This window comes from Thalassophryne amazonica, chromosome 23 (assembly GCF_902500255.1).
Source record: "Thalassophryne amazonica chromosome 23, fThaAma1.1, whole genome shotgun sequence".
Lineage (NCBI taxonomy): Eukaryota > Metazoa > Chordata > Actinopteri > Batrachoidiformes > Batrachoididae > Thalassophryne > Thalassophryne amazonica.
In genome coordinates this window covers 31,143,317-31,166,074 of record NC_047125.1, presented here as the reverse complement: position 1 = coordinate 31,166,074, position 22,758 = coordinate 31,143,317, and the positions used below count along the sequence as shown (strand labels likewise).

General features: G+C 40.3%; 1 protein-coding gene across 10 annotated transcripts in view; it reads left to right on the top strand.

Moving 5' to 3' along the window:
* si:ch211-200p22.4 (phosphatidylinositol-binding clathrin assembly protein) overlaps nt 1–22,758 on the top strand; it is a 118,461-nt gene that overhangs the window by 8,260 nt on the left and 87,443 nt on the right. For 6 of the 10 annotated variants that reach the window (XM_034164298.1, XM_034164301.1, XM_034164294.1 and 3 more), the window contains exon 1: nt 8,501–8,630. In XM_034164298.1, the coding sequence (XP_034020189.1) occupies nt 8,501–8,630 (130 nt within the window). Of the gene's footprint in view, nt 1–7,673; nt 8,631–22,758 lie in introns of those variants that run through there. The other 4 variants (XM_034164299.1, XM_034164297.1, XM_034164292.1 and 1 more) reach the window with 2 other exon arrangements.

The following is a 22,758-nucleotide window of genomic DNA, read 5'->3' as shown; positions in this document are numbered from 1 at the left end:
TTTTTTTTTTTATTCTGTTTCTCACAGTTGAAGTGAACCTAGGATAAAAATGACAGACCTCTCCATTCTTTGTAGGTGGGAAAACCTGCAAAATCAACAGTGGATCAAAGATGTATTTGCCTCACTGTATATATATTTATTCATTTACTTACTTACTTATTTATTTATTGGTTTGCCTTGTAGCCCAGATGTCCAGTGAGGACTCTCTTCACTCGTCTGTCCTGACTTGGTTCAGTCCACAGTCTCTCATTAGTCTGCTGCTGCTGGGACTGACGGCCGTCCTGTCTGGGGGCCTCTACCTGTGGATCCTCAGATACGTCTGTGTTGGTTGTTGGCAACCAGTAACCTACAGCTCTGAATTAGACATAGATAGTGTGATGTCATCACTGGGGGTGGGTGGGGTGGGGGGGTTTCAAATGACTTTCTTCAAACAGGTGAATTTACTGTTTTCTTAAGCGTCCTGGAACATATGAAACCACATCTGTGACAGTTTGATCATATCAGTTTCTGAGTTTCAAAACTCTTGCAATGCTCGATTAGTAATTTAACACTGTGATAGAGTGGATTTAACACTGTATATGCCCAACTAGATGAAATATAAAAAAAAATGTGACATATTGAGATGAATACATTTTGGAAAAACAAAACCTGATTGGGGAGGAAAACCCTTCAAAATGTAATTATTTCACTTATAGAAAAATTTTTGATGAAAAATAATAAAGTACATGTCCAAACTACCAAGGCAGTTAAACGGCTAGTTAAATTGGATTACCATCAGTTCTGCTTTTTGTCAGCTCATGTTCTGTTACAGTTTTGGACAACGATGAGACAAGTCCGTTATGAGTGGATTCTATGTCTTTGATAGTCCAGAGGTTTTATCTAAAACATTTGCTCGATCAAAATCTTTTTTACAGTATATTTTTTTTCCAGAATTTTTTTAAACACATGAATTTCATTAATTAAATGCTGATAATCTGTGATGTTCTTTAATTCTTTAACAGATGTTGACTTTGTTTTTAATGTAATTTAGATTTTTTTTCTTTTATTTTACATCCCTGTGTTTTATATGGTTGGTGTTTTACTGTATGTTATTGCATTTCATTTTTTTTTAAGCACTTTGTATGTTTGATTTGAAAGTGCTGTATAAGTATTATTTGAATTGTGACTTTCTAAAATCTGATTATTTGAACACTATTTGTGTTTATGGAGTGTTTCTGAAAGCACAGGGTCCAAATGTCTTCATTTGAAACTGATTCCATCGTGCTGCGGCTCAGATGTGACGCTTTTCTGTCTATTTATAGCCATACTTTTTACCCGAGGCCAAAATATGACCATCGGGTATTGCGAAGACTTTGCGTCCGTCCGTTTGTCTGTGCTCAGCATAAGTCCAGTCCTATTACTGCCAGGGTCTTCTTCTTGGGACAGAGACCTTGGACCAGTTCAAAGATGATTAACCTTGAGATATTCTAAGGGGTCAAAAAGTCACATTCTTTCTACACACACTTTCATTGATTACATGCTCATACAGCAGAGGGTATTTTAGCATTGCATTATATTTTATATATGGTGATGTTCTGAAACACTAATTTCCCAACGTGTCAAAATACAAACCCTCATCTATGCAGTTGGTGAGGGTAAATGCAAACCAGACATCACAGTGCTTTGATACTCTGAGGTTTTCCAGATATGGGTCTTATTTCAAATTTCACAATGTATTCATCTTTCGTTACTATGCAACAGAGACCTGTTTTTAACCCATGCCTCTCTTTCTGATGTGAATGTCAAAGGATGTGCAGGAATAGAATCCAAGCATGACACAGGCATTAAGATAATGTGTGTTGTTATTTAGTCAAATGCAGGAAAATGCTAAAATCACTGACAGGAATCTGAACTTCACAGAAACGATGGGCAGGTAAACCAACAAAGTCAAAGTGAACACATGGACAGATGCACAGTGACAAATACACAAAAATGCAAGACAAGTGTGTCATCGATATACATGACAGGTGTCTTAATGAAGTGGAGACAAGACAAAGTACACGCCCACAACTACTCAGGGAAAACCAGATGGATGCGCAAAAAGAAGACCAGAACCATGCACACATGGAAAACCAAACAGATGCACAAAGTGAAAACTAGATGGATGCATACAATGGAAACCAGAAAAATACACACAGGGAAAATGAGATGGATGCACAAAAAGAAAACCAGAACCTTGCACACATGGAAAACCAAACAGATGCACAAAGTGAAAACTAGATGGATACAATGGAAACCACAAAAATACCCACAGGGAAAACTAGATGGATGCACAAAAATAAAACCAGAACTTTGCACACATGGAAAACCAAACAGATGCACAAAGTGAAAACTAGATGGATGCATACAATGGAAACCAGAAAAATATACACAGGAAAAATGAGATGGATGCACAAAAAGAAAACCAGAACCTTGCACACATGGAAAACCAAACAGATGCACAAAGTGAAAACTAGATGGATGCATACAATGGAAACCAGAAAAATATACACAGGAAAAATGAGATGGATGCACAAAAAGAAAACCAGAACCTTGCACACATGGAAAACCAAACAGATGCACAAAGTGAAACTAGATGGATGCATACAATGGAAACCACAAAAATACACACAGGGAAAACTAGATGGATGCACAAAAAGAAAACCAGAACCTTGCACACATGGAAAACCAAACAGATGCACAAAGTGAAACTAGATGGATGCATACAATGGAAACCACAAAAATACACACAGGGAAAACTAGATGGATGCACAAAAAGAAAACCAGAACCTTGCACACATGGAAAACCAAACAGATGCACAAAGTGAAAACTAGATGGATGTATACAATGGAAACCAGAAAAATACACACAGGGAAAACTAGATGGATGCACAAAAAGAAAACCAGAACCTTGCACACATGGAAAACCAAACAGATGCACAAAGTGAAAACTAGATTAATATAGAATAGAATATAGCCTTTATTGTTATTGTATATATCACACACACACACACACAACAAAATTTGTCCTCTGCATTTAACCCATCCTAATTACAGTGAGCAGCCACAGTCCTGCACTCGGGGACCAACTCCATGACAGATGCACACAAGTGAAACCAGATGAATACACAAAATGAAAACTAGATGGATGTACACAGGGAAAACCATATACAATAAAACAGAAGAATAAACTAAATCAACCATCTAAATATGAAACAATGAAAACCATCAATGAGGTAAAGAACAAATCCTCACATTTGCTCAGATTAGTATCAGACATCAATCAAATCTGTACCGGGATTTTTGAGTGTGCACATTTTAATGAAGCTTTATCCTGCAGAGCTGTTGATACCAGCTTGGAATCCTGAGAGAGAATGTGTATCCTTTCATTCATGCCAACCAATCAGGATGAAATGAGTAGGATCAAACAAATCCTGGTGGTAAGAAAATATTTAACAGGCTTTAATCATCTGCCAAAACCTCCTCCCTCTTGTCAAAGTGGTGTTATTTTCATTTATTTATATCTGTCAGATAACATTTGCACCAGGCTTCACAATTATTTTCACCTTTTTTGCAAATTGCACAATTGTTCTAAGAGGGAAACTTTAATCCATATTTTTTTGGTGCCACTTGTGTGAAGATGAAACTCCCTCCATCGTAACCATGGTAATCCCTCCTTCTTCCCGTTGTCCACATTGTTTCCAGTTTGTCTCACCTCCCTCCTTTTAATGGATTTATCACAATCTCTCCGATCACCTTGGCTCTGGGGCAAAGCGGTGACTCCTGTGACTGACAGCTGCTTATAGACCTCAGGTTTATTACAGAGTCTGTTGCCAGGGGCTACGGGGGGCTTCCCACATCCACCAGTTGCCATGGAGATATGGAGTTAAGATTTTTGTCCTGCAGATGGCAACACACACAAGCTGAAGAGGAAGAGGAGGAGGAGGGATGAGTGATGGTGAAGTGGGAATGAGGGTGGAGCGAGGTGTCCCATAAAGTGCAGGTTTGATTCCCAGTTGTCCTCTCAGTACCCTGGCACTATCAAACGACTTCAAGCAGCAATCGTCAGGATAATGTTATTATGAACTGAAAGTGCAAAAATGATTTATTATAATGAAAAGCAGCTGATTGAGTCCACAGGATGTTCATCTGTGCCACAGATCATCAAACCTGGCAAACCAGCTCCATTTAATGAGTTTGTGTTTCCTCACTTCTGTGATCAGATTTGGCAGAACCATCCTCGGAGTGTGTATTTTAAAATTTGGATTATTGCATGTTTACAGCCATTGATCATGCTGTACAGCAGCTTCATGCTAATTACAGACTGTGATAGTTCCAAATCATTATCTAAAACTGCTCAAAATGTGTATTTGTTGAGTGTGTGTACAAACTTATAAGTTTATTAAATTATGTGTAAGTGACTAAAATGCAATACAAACTGGCCCATCTCACTATATAAAAGGGTGAAAAAGAAATCCAGAAAAAAATAATCTAAATGTCAAAATAAATAAAAATGTTTGTTCACAGATTTTTGGCCGGTTTCTGCTTCTTTTGCCCAGTTTTATCTTATGTGTGAAGGGGCCTTTAGAAATGATCCAGAATCTACATCTGGATCCCAAAATTTGGGGGATCTTACTCTTGGAAAAATCCATCACTGCACACGTTTATGATGATCAGATGAAAACAATCTGATAAATGAAACAAACATTCTGTATTGGTCTTCTTGATTTCAAAAAATTAAGTAAATCCAGAATTCACAGCCAGATTTTGATCAACACCAAATTATGGATGATGATGATGATGATGATGATGATGCTTCTTCTTCTTCTTCACTCCCTCCCAAAACAGTCCCATGTTGTGAAACTATTTTTTCTTTTGTGGGTTTTTTTTTTTTTTGTGACGTCCTGAATCTCCATCAGGATCCTGATCACTCGCTTTACTCAGCTTCCAGGAATTCTGCCAAGAAACACAGTTGTCTGTGATGCTGGAAGTAAATATTCAGGTTTTTATTTTCAGCAGCTCACATTCCGGGTCTGATGAATGTCGGCTGGTTGTCTGGCTCTTCTCCCCGGCTCCTGGTGGTTCATTGTATCGACTGTCACATCGTGGCGAGTCGTTTCCCCTCTGGCGGGAATGATATGGGAGGTCAGTGGAGGTCGATAGTTCCAGAAACTCACCTATGGTTTGGGATAGTGTGCAGTTTTTCTCACTCAGCTGCAAAATACTGCAGGGTGCAGCAAAGACTTCTGAAACTATCACAGGAACACACTCTCCAGGGTCCACGGGATGCAGGAGCTGCAGGTTTGAGCCCCATAGAGGGGAGGCCGGGGACGAGGCTCTTTATTCTCCAGCTCCCTGCCGCTGAAATAAGGGGGTTCAGAAAAGAGTTGGACCTTGTAAGACCTCTTTCCTATAGGAATTCCATAGATTTCTTTTTTCTTTGAGGGTTTCCGACAGGGAATCCTCAAGGATTCATGTCTGATTTTATTTTCCTATAGGAATCCTATAGGATTTCTGCATGATTCCTGTGTGATTATTTTCCTATAGGATTCCTATAAGTTGGAATATGTTCTTATTGGTGTGTGTGTGTGTGTTGGGGGGATTCCATTTAGGCTGAACTGGTTGTGATTAAAATGAGAAATCTGATGTTTGAATCTCACTGGGAGCCTCGAAGATTTGTCGCTCGGTTACATATAGAAAATCCGTTAGGAATTCTGCAGGATTTCTACATGATTTTATTTTCCTATAGTCTATTTTCCAGGTATTTTTGAGCAGGTTAGTGAACACATGCAGTGTTTTAATTTTTTTTTTTCAGTTAATTTCACCAAAACCCAAGTGATCTTGATAATAACGGTTATCTGTTGTTGTCAAATATACATTCAGATCTGGTTCATGGAGGTTTTGTGTTTTAACACATAGGACGCAATTCATAACGTTGTTAATCCAAATGCCAAGACTGTCTGAATGTCCTTGAGTTATTGAATCACCCACGAACACGTCTCACAGTCACGTGGCAGATGTGCATCTAAAATGTGCGTGGGAAAGGTTGCACATATATTAAAGAATAGTACATGGCAGAGAACAGAAGCCTGTTAATTAGAGTTAAAGGTGCTGCTGCCACGCAGAAGTGTCGTGTTTTTTTCATTTCCAGCACACTGTGTTCCACAGTCTGGAGTCACGCAAGGACAATGCTGCAGAGCCACCTTAAAAATTGGACTGATGTAAACGCATTTAAGGGGGCGAGCAGAGATAGAAGTCCGCTGGTATCCTGCAACACAGAGATGATGGTTTCATATATTGGTTTAAAAAAATTCCGGGACTCCTTAAAGGCAACACGCAGTTATTGTCCGGTGGAATAATGATACGTTCAAGAACAATCAATAATATTGGATGAAATTTGAATTAATATTATTTGACTTATTACTGTTTTTAAAGGTGGATAAACAGTAAGTGCATATGAAAGCAAAAAGTACAGGATGGATTTCAACAAATGTGTGTGGATGGATGGCGACTGGGTGAAAGAAGAGTTGATAATCCTAATTAGAATTCACATTTCTTAAAACAAACTGAATCAAATACAAATGGAATATAAAGCTAACTGGACATGACATAAAACTTCTTTATCTCTAATATCATCATTTTTGTCCCAATAAAACTTTCTGAATTGGCTTGAGTGAACTGTCAGACTCAATGGTGTGTGATCTGTCTGTGATTTTCAATTTATTTTTGTAGTATTACTATTAGACTAGACTGGATTGCTGGAGATGTGCTCTGGAGAGAAGGGGAATGAAAATCAGGAGGAGCAAGAGGGAGTAGATGAGTGTGAAGGTAGATGAGTTTAAATACTTGAGATCAACTATGCAAAGTAATGGAGCGTGTGGTGGGGCGTTGAAGAAGGGTGGAGTGGGTGAAGAAGGGAAAGTAGAGGTGTGGTGCTAACAAAAAAACAGAAGGCAGAGCTGAAGATTTTCTTTGGGAGTGACAAGGATGGACAGAATTAGGAATGAACATGTTAGAGGACAGCACAGGTGGGACAGTTTGGAGACAAAGTCAGAGAGGTAAGATTGAGATGGTCTGGACATGTGTAGAGGAGGGACCCAGGGTATGTAGGGAGAAGGATGCTGAAGATGGAGCCACCAGTCAAGAGAAGGTCAATGAAATGTGCTGAGGACGTGTAATGGCGGCCAGCAGGTGGTGCTGTGCAGGAGAAGTTAGTAAACCTCAGACCCATGGGCTCTCGGCTGTTGAACGTCTTTTTTTTGGCGTTGGGGAGTGAGGTCAGGAGACTGCCTGCTTCCCATCCTGGAGGTTCTGATTTCATGCCCACAAAAGGGGTGAGTAATGTAAGTTACACATACCCGTGACTGGTGATGTGAGCCCCTAACAGAAGCAACTGAAAGAAGACGACTAGTGGCAGTAAATCATTTTATTGGAAAATGAATAATAAAATAATACATTTGTATGTTTGGCGCCTCCTTTGACCGGATAAGCTCCTCATACTTAATGGAGCTTGTTTCTCTCACGGAATCTGGCAACACTGCTCGAAAGCAAGCGCTTAAATGGAAAATCCCACAGAGCACTCTGGATTCCGAGCCCACGAGGATGTCTAGAAGGCAGCGCGGTTGTGAGATCAGCTGATTTTTTTTTCACGCTGCCATTTTGTCCGGCGGAGGGGCGACGAGTCAGTCAGTCCGCGCGGAGAGACTTTACAGGCGGCAGGACTGGTGAAAAACGAGCCGGTGATGTGGAGACAGCGAGCGGCGGACGGCACGGACTGAGGACGGACCGAGGGGAGTTGACGGCGGCCGGAGCTGTGCTTTTGAATTCCGCTCTTCTTCAGCCGTGAGGCGTTCACGGGCTGGTTAGCTAAACCCCGCTAGCTCTCGGGTCAATACCCGCTGCTTCGCGGAAAAACCGCACCTGTTCTAGGCTGTCAGCCAAGCAGCACCCTGCTGGTACACATCCAACAATGTATTACCCACCCGTGAGTGACTTTTTCCATCCTGCGGTGGGTTACTGCAACACTTCTGCTTTCGCGAACTAACAAACCGAGCTAACGTCGACAAGTTGACGTGGAGGAGGAACTCGAGATTTGTTTGTGGGATTGTCCTGATTCATCTCCAGACTGTGAATTCAGACGGATTATATATATATATATATATATATTTTTTCCCCTGCTTATCCCTAAACTAAAGCTAGGTTAACTATGCGTATTTGTGGCCATAAAGTACTTTCCAGCGTTTACAGATTCCACAGCGGGACTCTTTCCTGGTTCGACAGCGCAAACTTTAGCTAACACAGACTCGCCCGGTTTGTTAAGTCTGTAATATTGTTCGGTCAGGATTTGGTGTATCTGTGAACCACACACGCTGAAGGTCCTCCCACTTCTTCCGTTTATCTCCACTCGCGTGTGAAGTTACGTCGATCCACTGACCTGATCGATATATATTTTTTTTTAGTCGATTGAAGAGAAATCGGAGCGATGTCGGGCCAATCGATAACTGATCGGATCGCGGCAGCGCAGCACAGTATGACCGGATCAGCTGTCAACAAGGCTGTGTGCAAAGCCACCACACACGAGGTCAGCGGACCCAAGAAGAAGCACCTGGACTGTGAGTATGTGACACAAAGCACACATACCGGTTCTCTGACGTCACGTAGGTTTACTTTGTTAGGTTAGGGGTGAAAGGTCCTTTGGGTCCAGATAATTTGGTTGGCTTCAACTGGTGCTTCGAAATCACCAGCCAAGTGTAGACCATCAGTACCTGAAGTCACCGTCCCTCGTTTTGCTGGCCGTGACTGTCGATGTTGATGGTTTAACCTCATCTTGGTATCTGTCGGTCATCATCTCATCGCTTTCAGTCATCTCGCTCCTGTACTCTGTGTTTGCCATATCAGTTTCTTCAATTGGTCTGTGTAGTTGAGATCTTTGAGGTATGGAATTACTTTGGTGACCCTCCTGTACGAATGCTCTTGTTTTAATCCGTTTCTTCTTGGTTGGGTCAGTCGGTTGTAGCGTATTCAAGTGTGGTCTAAGGAGAGCAATGTATAGCTTTGTGAAATTACACTCATGCAGGAAGTAAAAACTCCTTCTGGTCAGTCCAACTGACATGGTTTGGTAAGTCGTTTATGTAAAGGGTGAGCAAGAGAGGCCTGTTGACCTTCAAACGTGAATCTGCTGCAAATCGTGAATTATCCGCAAACAGTTAATAAAATATCCTGCAAAATGTGAACGCAAGTCTTGTAAAACGCAAGTTGCAAAATGTGAATATTATTCATGATATATATTTTCTTTCAGTTTAAGTAGTTTACAAATTTCGTTTCACGGATCAATTACTTCAGGAAAACGTGATCGCAAACCTTATCTCTGCAGTCTTTTTTCTGGTGGGGGAGAGTCACACCCAGCAGGGTTGGGAAGCGAGAACCCGCTTGGGGCTCGTTTCCCAACCCTGTTGGGTTTGACCTGCGCCGGGGACTGTGGCAGGTGGCGAGTTTGATTGGGGTGGTAAACCTGTCAAACGGTAACGCAGGTCTCCTAAGGCAAACTCGGTCAGGACAGAAATCCTCCTGTGGAGCAGAAGGGCAAAAGCTTGCTTAATCTTGATATTCAGTATAAATACAGACCGTGAAAGCGGGGCCTCTCGATCCTTCTGACTTTTTGGGGTTTTAAGCAGGAGGTGTCAGAAAAGTTACCACAGGGATAACTGGTTTGTGGCGGCCAAGTGTTCATAGCGATGTCACTTTTTGATCCTTCAATTCTACTCTTCTCATCATCATGAAGCAGAATTTACCCAGCGTTGGATTGTTCACCCACTAATAGGGAAAGTGAAAGAGTCTAACCCGCGCACGAGTCAAGGGGTTGCATGAAGCCCCGTAGTGGAATGAAAGTGAGATGCATGCAGTCATAATCCCACAAATGGTACCTTCACATCATTTGTTCCTCCGCCAAGCACATATACCAACCAAATCGTGAAGAAATTTACATTTTGCAAGATATGCATTCACTTTTACTGGAGATATTTTTTTCAGTATTTATGGTTTGTGGATAATTCATGATTTGCAGCTGGTTTACGTTTTAGGGGTTAATAGGCCCTAGTACGCTACCCTGCGGTATGCCGCTTTGCATAACACCATAACTGGTCACTGTGATAAACTGTCTCGCTTCACTTCTTATTTACTTCAAAATGAGTTTATTTTTTGAAGCATTAGAGATGGCAACATTTGTAGTTTTGAAACATCTGAGAAACCATTGTTTTTGTAAATTTAAAACCTTTTTTAAAGGCTGTCCTAATGGCTCCAGACCAGAACGTCTTGATTGACGTGCGTCTCCTACGGAGACTGCAAAGACCAATTAATCCAGAAAGTCGCTGTTCCTGCTGTAAATTGCATAAAGATGCTACGGAAAAGTTTAAAAGGGTCACGCGCACATCGAAGTCATTGCATGGCCATAAAGTTACGGACTTGCAGAAGCAGAAATTAGGCTTTAGGATTTAAGGTACCACTCCACAGTGGATTTAGAACAAGTGCAATAATTTTAATGCACATAATGCCTGGTGCTTATTTAAGGCAGGCGTTCATTTTTTTTTCAGACAAAGTTTTGGCCCCGTCATTAAATGAGATGGGTCCCGATTCAAGGTCAAGCAATTAATCAAGGAAATACGTAATCCTAAATGGTGCTGGGAATTTCCTGTAGATCGTTTGGCGCCTCCTGGCTGTAACTACGTGCGTATAATGGTTTTTGTCCATTTTATATGTATAACAGATTTTGTCTGTTTTGTATGTATAACGGATTTCAATTATAAAGTTCGCTGGTCCACCTGAATCCATTATGCAAGTTTTACTGTGTATAGAGAAGGGGTATCTTGAATTTGAATGGATCAGAATTCTGCTACTGCACAAGACTTTTCTGGATCTGGAATCATTGTTCAAGTTTCCAAACTTTTTGTAGATTTCAGAGAATGTAATCTTTTGCTGTAATTTTGATAACCCTCACCCCAAACCAGAGAAGGTTGCTGTGAGGTAGTTGAGATACCAGATTTAGAACCATGTTCCAAAACCAGATGCACCCTAAAAAATAGTTATCATTTTTAGGGGTACAAAATCTTCCAAGTTTGTCCACCTTTTCATACTCTGTGGAACATAAACACACTGGCTGTAATGCCTGACCTCTACCCTGTACAGGTTGTTCTGTTTGCCAGATGGATTAAACACAAGTATTGATCCGGCACAGACTTAAATAGCTGCTGGTGACCTTTTATCGCTTACTAATATAACCAAGGGTAACCCAACCATAAACCTGATTCTGGGACAAATGGCTCCCTGTGCTGATGACTGTGTGTGTGTTCCACGCAGTATCAGAAAGTGGACTAAATCGAGTTTAATGTGCATGAGGCAATGGCTGCGAGTTCTGGTGCAGCGGGATGATTGTTCCCTTACACATTGGGTTAAAATGCAGAAAGACTGCACATTTCTCAGTCATATAGATGCATCAGAATTCCAAAGTGGTCCATAGACACTTTGGGAACTGAACCAGTGAGTCTTCACAGGTATCGAACTATACACACTTTTATTTCTGAAAATTGTCCTCTTCTTGTCTTGTCTTCACAGCTTTGTGTCAACATGATGTACTGCAGCTGTTATATGAAAATCTAAATACGTTTTCCTCAGTGGGTTGATGGTAGTATTTATAATCGAAATTCCTAATTTGTTTTAGATGCACATTTGTTCCCTGTCCAGCAGGTGGCAGACGAGGTTGTTTTTTTTTCAGTTTTATTTAGTGCATCAAACTTAACCACTCTCTGAGTAAATCATCATCATCAGGTATTTTAATGCCAGCAAATAATGCAACTTTTACTTATTTTTGTAATTTTTGTTATTTTGTTGTTCTTAATTAAGTATCGTTTATGAATGAAAATGCAATATGAGTTCATTGTTTCAACACCAGAGGGGACATACCAATTGGAATATTTCATAACATTTGTCTTGAATGTCTAAAATGGGAGGGGCTTGTTGTTGTTGTCTTCTTTCCAAGCAGAAGAAAAGATTAATTGCTGTTTAGGCACTTGGGATTATTAAAGATAAAGGATGTGTCAGATGATCAATTGCTGTTATTGTTCTGTGTGTGTTGGCTGGGATGCAGAATGGTCTGGTCACAGTGTACAGAAAGACATTCTTTTTAATTTTTTTTTTTTTTAGTCTGTCTCATTTGGTGACACATTTTGTTTTTTTTTGTCTTGACAGTATTACATTTCTTTTAAATGAGCATGACTGTTTGTTTTATCTCTGTAGTCCAGAGATAGCCAAAGATACGAGGAAAAGCTCAAAGTAGTGACGTAAGTCTGATCGATCATATCGTATTCCTTATAAGGAAGTCGTATCGTTTGGTCCTCTTCGCTGGCCGATGGTATTTGTCTAGAGATCCATGTTTTTTAGCCGTTTGTCACTGTGCTGTGGTAGTGCAGAGTGGATTATGCCTTTCTGTTGTGAGTGCAGCCTGCTCAAGTCCTATTGAAAAGGCAGCAGTGACGTGACCACTGGGACAATAAAACAAAAAAACAACTTTAATTAGAAACTTTTGTGCTTCTGGAAGTGTGCTTTTTCAGCATGACGTGCACATATTTGATCCACATCAACTCCTCCTCACACAGAGGAATTGGCTGCTGCTGTTCAGCTGCAGTCCAGTAGTGTTTCCTCTGTGAACTTGATCAGACCTTCACAGTCAAAACGCCACATCCAGATTAATCATTGCAGGATATTGATTTCTTTGTGAGAGCGATGACCTCAGTGCCATCGGGGAAATGGTCAGTGAACGCAGCATCACTTACAGGTCTGACTGTCCTGGTATTTGTCTGTTTAATGAATATACTGAAGTTGTTGTTCCAATGTTGTCAGGTCCATTGTCTTGTTGATTTGACAGCAGTAAATGTGTGGGTTAACTTATCCTTCAGGCAGGCAGATCATCAATTTGAGATTCAGAGAGTGAGCTGGGAATGATTGGAGGCAGTCTTTTCGGTCATTACACGGTCACAGCTTTTGCCAGCCGGACTAATTGGTTAATGATGAACACAGGCAGTATTTCAGAGAGTCTGTCAACGTTGTACATACTTAAAGGCTCCCTGACATGAGCATGACTTTGATTCACGCACTTGCGTGACCTGTGTCGTGTAGGAGAGTAAAGTCTTCTTTAACCGGTGTTGACTGAATGTGTGAAGGGTGCCGGCACGTGCAATTGTGCAAAGAGAATTTTGAAATGTTCAAAAGATTCTTCACACATAAATGTCATGCTACGTGGCGTGATCTAATCGCCAACACGACGTGCAGCTCGTCAAGTCGAGCAAAGTAAACAGAGTGAGTAGCGACGTCAGCGGATCACATCAGAGCGCAGCTCGTCTGAAGGATTATAACAAGATGTTAAGTCTATCAAAAACACACTTTAACAGCTGCACACAAGAAGGAAAGAACACACAACTGTTTTACCAAGCTATGACAATGTAAACATGACACATAATTACCTTTTTAGCTGGCTCAAAATGCTTTCTGCAGCTCGTTAGGTGTGCGTGAATGGCTGAAGTGGTCCTCTATGATTCAGGAAGCGATGAGAGCCGTTTTCAATGGCCAACTTGCAGAGAAAATATTAATCTGACACAAAATAATTATTTTATATACACAGCATCCAGTGCAGAGCACACGGCAGGCGGTGGAACAAAGAATGGCGTCAAGCTGGGAACACAGCGGTTGGGGCGTGCAAGTGCGTGAATCAAAAGTCATGCTCGTGTCAGGGGGCCTTAAGACACCTCGACACTTGCATGCATTTAACTTCCGCACTGCTGCGCAATTCGTTGTGCCAATGTGACCCGCTTTGTTCCACTTGGTGCCACTGGATGCTGCCTTATATAAAATAATTCTTTTGTAGCGGATTTGCTCTGAGCTTGGCTGATGAAACCTTCTCTAATCGCTCTTGGAATCAGAGGAAAATTCTACAGCTGCTGCTTGTCTCGTACATTTCATGACACAGAGAACGCATTTGGAATAGTCTCAAAGGTAATTATTTGTAATATTTGTAAAACAGTTGCATTTTCATTCCTTCTTATGTGAGTATCTGTAAAATTATGTTTATTATACATTTAACATCTTGTCATCGTTCAGATGAGCTACGGTGTGATGCGCTGCACTGACGCAATGACTTGCAGTGACAGTGTTTTTAATAGATTGCGCAATGTTCCTGTGTAGTTCACAAAATGAATGCACTGGCATGCCAGATTGCGTGCCAGTGTGGGGATCAAATTCAGGTAAGTGTCAAGGTACCGCTATTGTTAACATACATCTCTGGTTACTTGGTCATAAATAAGTGATAAAAGTGATTACTAAAAATGTCCATTTTGAACACTTGTTTTAAAGGTGCTAACTCAGATTTTACATATTTTTGTAGCAGCTAACAACCATTTTATGTGTCAAGATTTCGTGGCTTAATGGAATGAAACAACACTCCCTCTGTGCTCTGAACTTTTCTGTCACCTCTTTACATTCCTAGTCCGGTTGTGTGTGCATGTTCATTCATTCATTCATTTTCTGCCACTTGTCTTGGCAGTACACCAAAGAGCTCACCCCACACTTCCCTGTCCTTTGCCACATCGTTTAACTTTCCCTTGTACATCCATGCGTGCATGTTTTGTGCATGACATTTCTGTAAGTGCATGCCATTCCTGCCCTATGAATTTGTTGTCCCTCCTCACATTTGTAAAGAGACATCAGTCCTCACCATGCAACTGAAGAACTGTTTATTATTATTATTTTTAAAGATGCAACTTTCCAAAAATGTGTCCAAAATGACACGTAGATAGGGATGCACCAATCCGCATTTTTTTCACTTCTGATCTGATCCCGATACCTGAATTTGGATATCTGCTGATTCCGATACCAGAGCTCTATTTGCTTTAATATTGTTATTATTGTTGTTAGGATTATTGTTGATTTTATATGAGGGTATTTTGTATCCCCAGTTATATAGCTTTGTGATGAAGTATAGAGGAGGATTTTCTTAAAAAGACCTGAAAGTTCAGCTACAATTTGCCAGAAGGTACATCTAAGATACAAGCCTAGATTTGATGTATTGTTGAGAGTTAAGTACTTTTATTTATTGTTGAGTCAGTGGCTGAAGTTTCATCTCTTGAACATCACCCTGAGTACATGTACCATTTTAAAGACGGCGTGCACTTCCGCATTTCCAAAATGCCACAGCCACCCAAAAAAAAAAAAAAAATAGTAGTAATAGTAATAAATAAAAGTACTTAATTTACTCATATTTGGAGTCAGATTGGGTCAATCTGGGTAAATTACACCATTCCTCCTGGCTCATTTTGTCTTCCTGTTTCCGGTTCAAAAATCCTTGTACTCTTTAATGTGGTGTTTTTACAAATGTTTAAGTTGGCTGTATTGTAGATTGTGACAGAGCTTCCACCTCTCGGTACAACAGCACTACAAACATTACACGTTACACAGACGGCTCCTGGATTGGAAAACTCCGCAGGTTGTATTGGAAATTTCCGATCTGTGAATTACGTTGGTATCTTAACCCGATACCGATATTTGATTGGATTGTCCCATCCCTACACATAAAGACTGAAAATGCCTGTGACCAATGTGTGCAGTCTACATACGCCTCTCTTTTTCCATGTAGAGACAGTTTGACCTCATAAAAGGCTCCATCTGCCGTTACTCAAAGGAAAAGGGGATTCAAGGAAGAGTGGCCGAGGAGGGAAGCTTTGTTTCCGTCCTTAAATGGAGGGCTTTTGCGACATCTAGTGGCATTAAAATAATTCATAGCCCCTTTAATGTCTGTAAATTAAGAGCTTTCCCAATGCTCGTGTCCAGCCTGCTGTCAGAGACTGGTACTGCAGCGCAACAGCCTTGAAAACACACTCAGGCAGATTATCGTCCAAAAATATCAATCTTCAGCTATGCTGTCAAACTGTTTTCCTGTTTGACTTAAAATAGCTGTTTATGAAACAGTCGGAGCCCTCCCCGCCCTCCTACAAAAACATTTTGTCCTGTTGGCTGCAATTCACCACCAGCAGCTGTGATCGTGTGACAGCTCACTGTGAATGAGCTCACTGATATGTTTGCATGCAGACCCAAGAACCAAATAACCCTGGCAGCAGCTTTTAATCAATGCCAGTGTGCAGGGGCCGGTGGGCCGCTCCTGTCTGCTGCAGCCGTGACATTCACGCGTCACTGGCTAAAGTAAGAGGTGTTTCAACAGCATTTAGTGTCATGATTGAGACTGTTCAGATCAATTAATGCTGGGTTTTGGAGTCTCTGGCACAAATGACGACTCTTTGCTGTCATTGTTTTGAAAGGTTCCTTTTTATTTATCGTCATTGTACAAATGTATGAGGAGGTTGCAAAGCACTTACACCTGCTTGTGCTTTGAAGGTTGTTTCTGTCTATCCGAATAACAACTGTACTACACTGGCACACACTTTGGCATCTTTGCAAATCTCATTATTTCACCATATTACAGCTGTTAGAGAAGTTTATATTACATTTATACTCGAGTCCAGATTCTTCTTCAGGGCCATACTGTTGTCATGGCAGCAAACCAGCCAAATGGCTTGTGTTAAATAGGGTGTAGATAATGCTGGATTAGTAAAATCGGCCTCAGGCTCAATAGTAGTGCTGTTTTTACTACCTTTGTTTATACAGCTGTGTTTGCTGAACATCTCGAAGTAGTAAATGAATCAACAAAGGAATTTGGGTAATGGAATATTTATTAATCGTAAATCAAAGGCTGTGGTTAGAGGCTAGCTTGAAAGTGCAAGACACTTATTTTCTGCCAGCACTTCACAGAGGGATGTACCATATTGTATCATTACCAGTATTGGTAGAAATTCTCCCCACGGTAAGAATTTGTTATCCAGTGTTAATATAGTTGTTGATGTGGTTTCATATGCATGTGGCCAGCTCAGAACGATGACATTTACGCTGGAAGGTGGAGTTCAAAACAGGAAAAGAGGAATGGTCAGGATGGTACTACAAGCTATGGTTACCTACCGTTAGCCTTCACAGCTAACGGAAAAAACACATTGTGAACATGAACTGAGACTTGCTCATTTTCTGATAGTTTTGAGGCTTTCTTGTACAACCCCAATTCCACTCAAGTTGGGACATTGTGTAAAATGTGAATAAAAACAGAATTCAATGATTTGCAAATCTTCTTCAACCTATATTCAATTGAATACACCACAAAGACAAGATATTTAATGTTCAAACTGAGAAACTTTGTTTTTGTGCAAGTATTTGCTAAATTTTTTTTTTTTGCCTGCAACACGTTTCAAAAAAGCTGGGACAGTGGTATGTTTACCACTGTGTTACATCACCTTTCCTTCTAACAGCACTCAATAAGCGTTTGGGAACTGAGGACACAGGTCTGGACTGCAGGCAGACCAGTCTAGTACCCGCACTCTTTTACTATGAAGCCACACTGTTGTAACATCTGCAGAATGAACCTGTTCACCTGTGGAATGTTCCAAACAGGTGTTCTTTGAGCATTCATCAACTTTCCCAGTCTTTTGTTGCCCCTGTCCCAGCTTTTTTGAAACGTGTTGCAGGCATCCATTTCAAAATGAGCAAATATTTGCACAAAAACAAAAAGGTTTATCAGTTTGAACATTAAATATCTTTTCTTTGTGGTGTATTCAATTGAATATAGGTTGAAGAGGATTTGCAAATGATTGTATTCTGTTTTTATTTACATTTCACACAATGTCCCAACTTCATTGGAATTAGGGTTGTAGGTACTTAACTTTATAGCGCATGGTGATGCATTTGCAAATCAATCATTGCTCCTCATCTCCTTCGTATAGAAAGTACTGTGTCTGCTCCGGGTCTTTTTTGTTAACACATTGAAGCGGAGCTGCTTCTGCTGCCATGGTAGTTTTTTTTTTTTTTCCCCTGCTTGGAATTTAATGGCAGTTGTGGGGAAACTCTCCTCCTGTCTTCTTGAATTAAAGCTGGAAGTCAATACTACAAGCAGGTGTTTCATTTAAATTCAGTTGTGTTGGGGTACAGAGGCAAAACTAGAAAAAATGTCATTGTCCCAATAATTATGGAGCTGGCTGTAAGTGAGCCAACAGTCTAATTTTGTTCAGTGATGTTTGTTCCAGCTCAGTGTAGATTGTTTCATGCGGAGTCTCCAAGGAAAAAAAAAAGTTGGGAACCGCTGGATTAATGGACCCAACAGACTGACATCAATACATTGTTATTCACACATTTTGTGATTGTGAGAACAGATGTGACTTGATTTGAAATATTCACTGAAATCAGGCTGTCTTATCTCAGCTGGCAGATAGTTCAGTAGAACAGCTGGATGAAACAAAGATGACAAAGCAGGTTTTTGACTGAACGCGAGTATGTCTTGATGCAGTCTGCCTTGCAATTCTGTTAGAGGACACAGTTCTAGTAACGCTGAGAAATGGCAATCGTTAATGTGGGCACTTTCTTTATGACTTTCTGGTTGTTTCCTATAGTCTGCCCAGTGATGGAGTCCATTTCATTTATGTATTTTTGTCTGTGGGAATGTGATCCTGAGAAGGAAAAACCAGACTGTTCAGTCTGGTAGTAGACTGCTAGACAGGAACGGTTTTGCTTGTGAACACAACAAAATTCTTGTAAATTACTGTTGACTTTTAATTTCACGAGTTGGAGTCAGTTGTTGCAGGACCATACGTCCATGTAGTCTGAAAGAAATGTAAATGTATGTTATCATGATGTGTGACTTCATGTTTATGGTTTAGATCTGAGAGCATGTGCTGGTGCCACGCGAGTACTGGATGGCAAACACCAAGGCAGACAAATGGGACTTCTCCATTTCTTGAATGTGTCTGACGCAGCCAGGTGAAACTTTGGAGTGTCCTTGACGTTCTCCAGTGGTTTGGATCCTCAATGCTGAGGCTGCACTGGATCATGTGCAGAGAAATGTGCCACATTGAAAAAGCATCATTCGTTTGTCACAAAGTCATTCCAGTGATTTGTAAAGATCCTCTGAAGGAGTATAATACCAAAGACATTCAGTCTTCACTTTGGGATACCAGTTGGTGTCCAGGTCTCACAACCACACAGTAAGACAAGAAGCATGAGGACCTAAAGGCTTGGACCTTTGTTCTCCTGCAAACATATTGACATGGCCAAACACTTCTATTCACCAACCTCATGACTCCATATGTTCCTCGTTTTATTTAAATAAAACTTTCAATGGCCAAGCAGAAAATGAACTATATATAGATGGATGTATTTGGTCTAAATTTTTAAAAGTTTGGGTTTTCAAGGGATCTCAACCTGGGAGATTTTTCAGCAAATATTCAAAAATGATTTTAAAATATATTATGCTACATGTTAGATGATAAAACATACTTATTTTTGGTTCTGGTAATATTTATGGCTTGTCTACAGTCAGGTATGAAAATGACATGATCAGGTGGTATATATTGTTTCTCAACAAATAATCAAGTTTTAAGATACAGGTTTTGGGGTAAATGCACATACATACAGGAAGCAGAGTTGTAGTCTTACACACCTCTCTGCAGCTTCTCTCCCCCTGCCATCCCCTCATTACCCCATCCCCGTAGAGACGGTGCCTGCTCCCAGACTACCAATAACCAGCAAAAATCTATTTAAGCATAAAAATTCAAAAAGAAAAAATAATATAGCACCTTCAACTGCACCACAGACTAAAACAGTTAAATGTGGTCTATTAAACATTAGGTCTCTCTCTTCTAAGTCCCTGTTGGTAAATGATATAATAATTGATCAACATATTGATTTATTCTGCCTAACAGAAACCTGGTTACAGCAGGATGAATATGTTAGTTTAAATGAGTCAACACCCCCGAGTCACACTAACTGTCAGAATGCTCGTAGCACGGGCCGTGGTGGAGGATTAGCAGCAATCTTCCATTCCAGCTTATTAATTAATCCAAAACCCAGACAGAGCTTTAATTCATTTGAAAGCTTGTCTCTTAGTCTTGTCCATCCAAATTGGAAGTCCCAAAAACCAGTTTTATTTGTTATTATCTATCGTCCACCCGGTCGTTACTGTGAGTTTCTCTGTGAATTTTCAGACCTTTTGTCTGACTTAGTGCTTAGCTCAGATAAGATAATTATAGTGGGCGATTTTAACATCCACACAGATGCTGAGAATGACAGCCTCAACACTGCATTTAATCTATTATTAGACTCTATTGGCTTTGCTCAAAAAGTAAATGAGTCCACCCACCACTTTAATCATATCTTAGATCTTGTTCTGACTTATGGTATGGAAATAGAAGACTTAACAGTATTCCCTGAAAACTCCCTTCTGTCTGATCATTTCTTAATAACATTTACATTTACTCTGATGGACTACCCAGCAGTGGGGAATAAGTTTCATTACACTAGAAGTCTTTCAGAAAGCGCTGTAACTAGGTTTAAGGATATGATTCCTTCTTTATGTTCTCTAATGCCATATACCAACACAGTGCAGAGTAGCTACCTAAACTCTGTAAGGGAGATAGAGTATCTCGTCAATAGTTTTACATCCTCATTGAAGACAACTTTGGATGCTGTAGCTCCTCTGAAAAAGAGAGCTTTAAATCAGAAGTGTCTGACTCCGTGGTATAACTCACAAACTCGTAGCTTAAAGCAGATAACCCGTAAGTTGGAGAGGAAATGGCGTCTCACTAATTTAGAAGATCTTCACTTAGCCTGGAAAAAGAGTCTGTTGCTCTATAAAAAAGCCCTCCGTAAAGCTAGGACATCTTTCTACTCATCACTAATTGAAGAAAATAAGAACAACCCCAGGTTTCTTTTCAGCACTGTAGCCAGGCTGACAGAGTCAGAGCTCTATTGAGCCGAGTATTCCATTAACTTTAACTAGTAATGACTTCATGACTTTCTTTGCTAACAAAATTTTAACTATTAGAGATAAAATTACTCATAACCATCCCAAAGACGTATCGTTATCTTTGGCTGCTTTCAGTGATGCCGGTATTTGGTTAGACTCTTTCTCTCCGATTGTTCTGTCTGAGTTATTCTCATTAGTTACTTCATCCAAACCATCAACATGTTTATTAGACCCCATTCCTACCAGGCTGCTCAAGGAAGCCCTACCATTATTTAATGCTTCGATCTTAAATATGATCAATCTATCTTTGTTAGTTGGCTATGTACCACAGGCTTTTAAGGTGGCAGTAATTAAACCATTACTTAAAAAGCCATCACTTGACCCAGCTATCTTAGCTAATTATAGGCCAATCTCCAACCTTCCTTTTCTCTCAAAAATTCTTGAAAGGGTAGTTGTAAAACAGCTAACTGATCATCTGCAGAGGAATGGTCTATTTGAAGAGTTTCAGTCAGGTTTTAGAATTCATCATAGTACAGAAACAGCATTAGTGAAGGTTACAAATGATCTTCTTATGGCCTCGGACAGTGGACTCATCTCTGTGCTTGTTCTGTTAGACCTCAGTGCTGCTTTTGATACTGTTGACCATAAAATTTTATTACAGAGATTAGAGCATGCCATAGGTATTAAAGGCACTGCGCTGCGGTGGTTTGAATCATATTTGTCTAATAGATTACAATTTGTTCATGTAAATGGGGAATCTTCTTCACAGACTAAAGTTAATTATGGAGTTCCACAAGGTTCTGTGCTAGGACCAATTTTATTCACTTTATACATGCTTCCCTTAGGCAGTATTATTAGACGGTATTGCTTAAATTTTCATTGTTACGCAGATGATACCCAGCTTTATCTATCCATGAAGCCAGAGGACACACACCAATTAGCTAAACTGCAGGATTGTCTTACAGACATAAAGACATGGATGACCTCTAATTTCCTGCTTTTAAACTCAGATAAAACTGAAGTTATTGTACTTGGCCCCACAAATCTTAGAAACATGGTGTCTAACCAGATCCTTACTCTGGATGGCATTACCCTGACCTCTAGTAATACTGTGAGAAATCTTGGAGTCATTTTTGATCAGGATATGTCATTCAAAGCGCATATTAAACAAATATGTAGGACTGCCTTTTTGCATTTACGCAATATCTCTAAAATCAGAAAGGTCTTGTCTCAGAGTGATGCTGAAAAACTAATTCATGCATTTATTTCCTCTAGGCTGGACTATTGTAATTCATTATTATCAGGTTGTCCTAAAAGTTCCCTAAAAAGCCTTCAGTTAATTCAAAATGCTGCAGCTAGAGTACTGACGGGGACTAGAAGGAGAGAGCATATCTCACCCATATTGGCCTCTCTTCATTGGCTTCCTGTTAATTCTAGAATAGAATTTAAAATTCTTCTTCTTACTTATAAGGTTTTGAATAATCAGGTCCCATCTTATCTTAGGGACCTCGTAGTACCATATCACCCCAATAGAGCGCTTCGCTCTCAGACTGCAGGCTTACTTGTAGTTCCTAGGGTTTGTAAGAGTAGAATGGGAGGCAGAGCCTTCAGCTTTCAGGCTCCTCTCCTGTGGAACCAGCTCCCAATTCAGATCAGGGAGACAGACACCCTCTCTACTTTTAAGATTAGGCTTAAAACTTTCCTTTTTGCTAAAGCTTATAGTTAGGGCTGGATCAGGTGACCCTGAACCATCCCTTAGTTATGCTGCTATAGACGTAGACTGCTGGGGGGTTCCCATGATGCACTGTTTCTTTCTCTTTTTGCTCTGTATGCACCACTCTGCATTTAATCATTAGTGATCGATC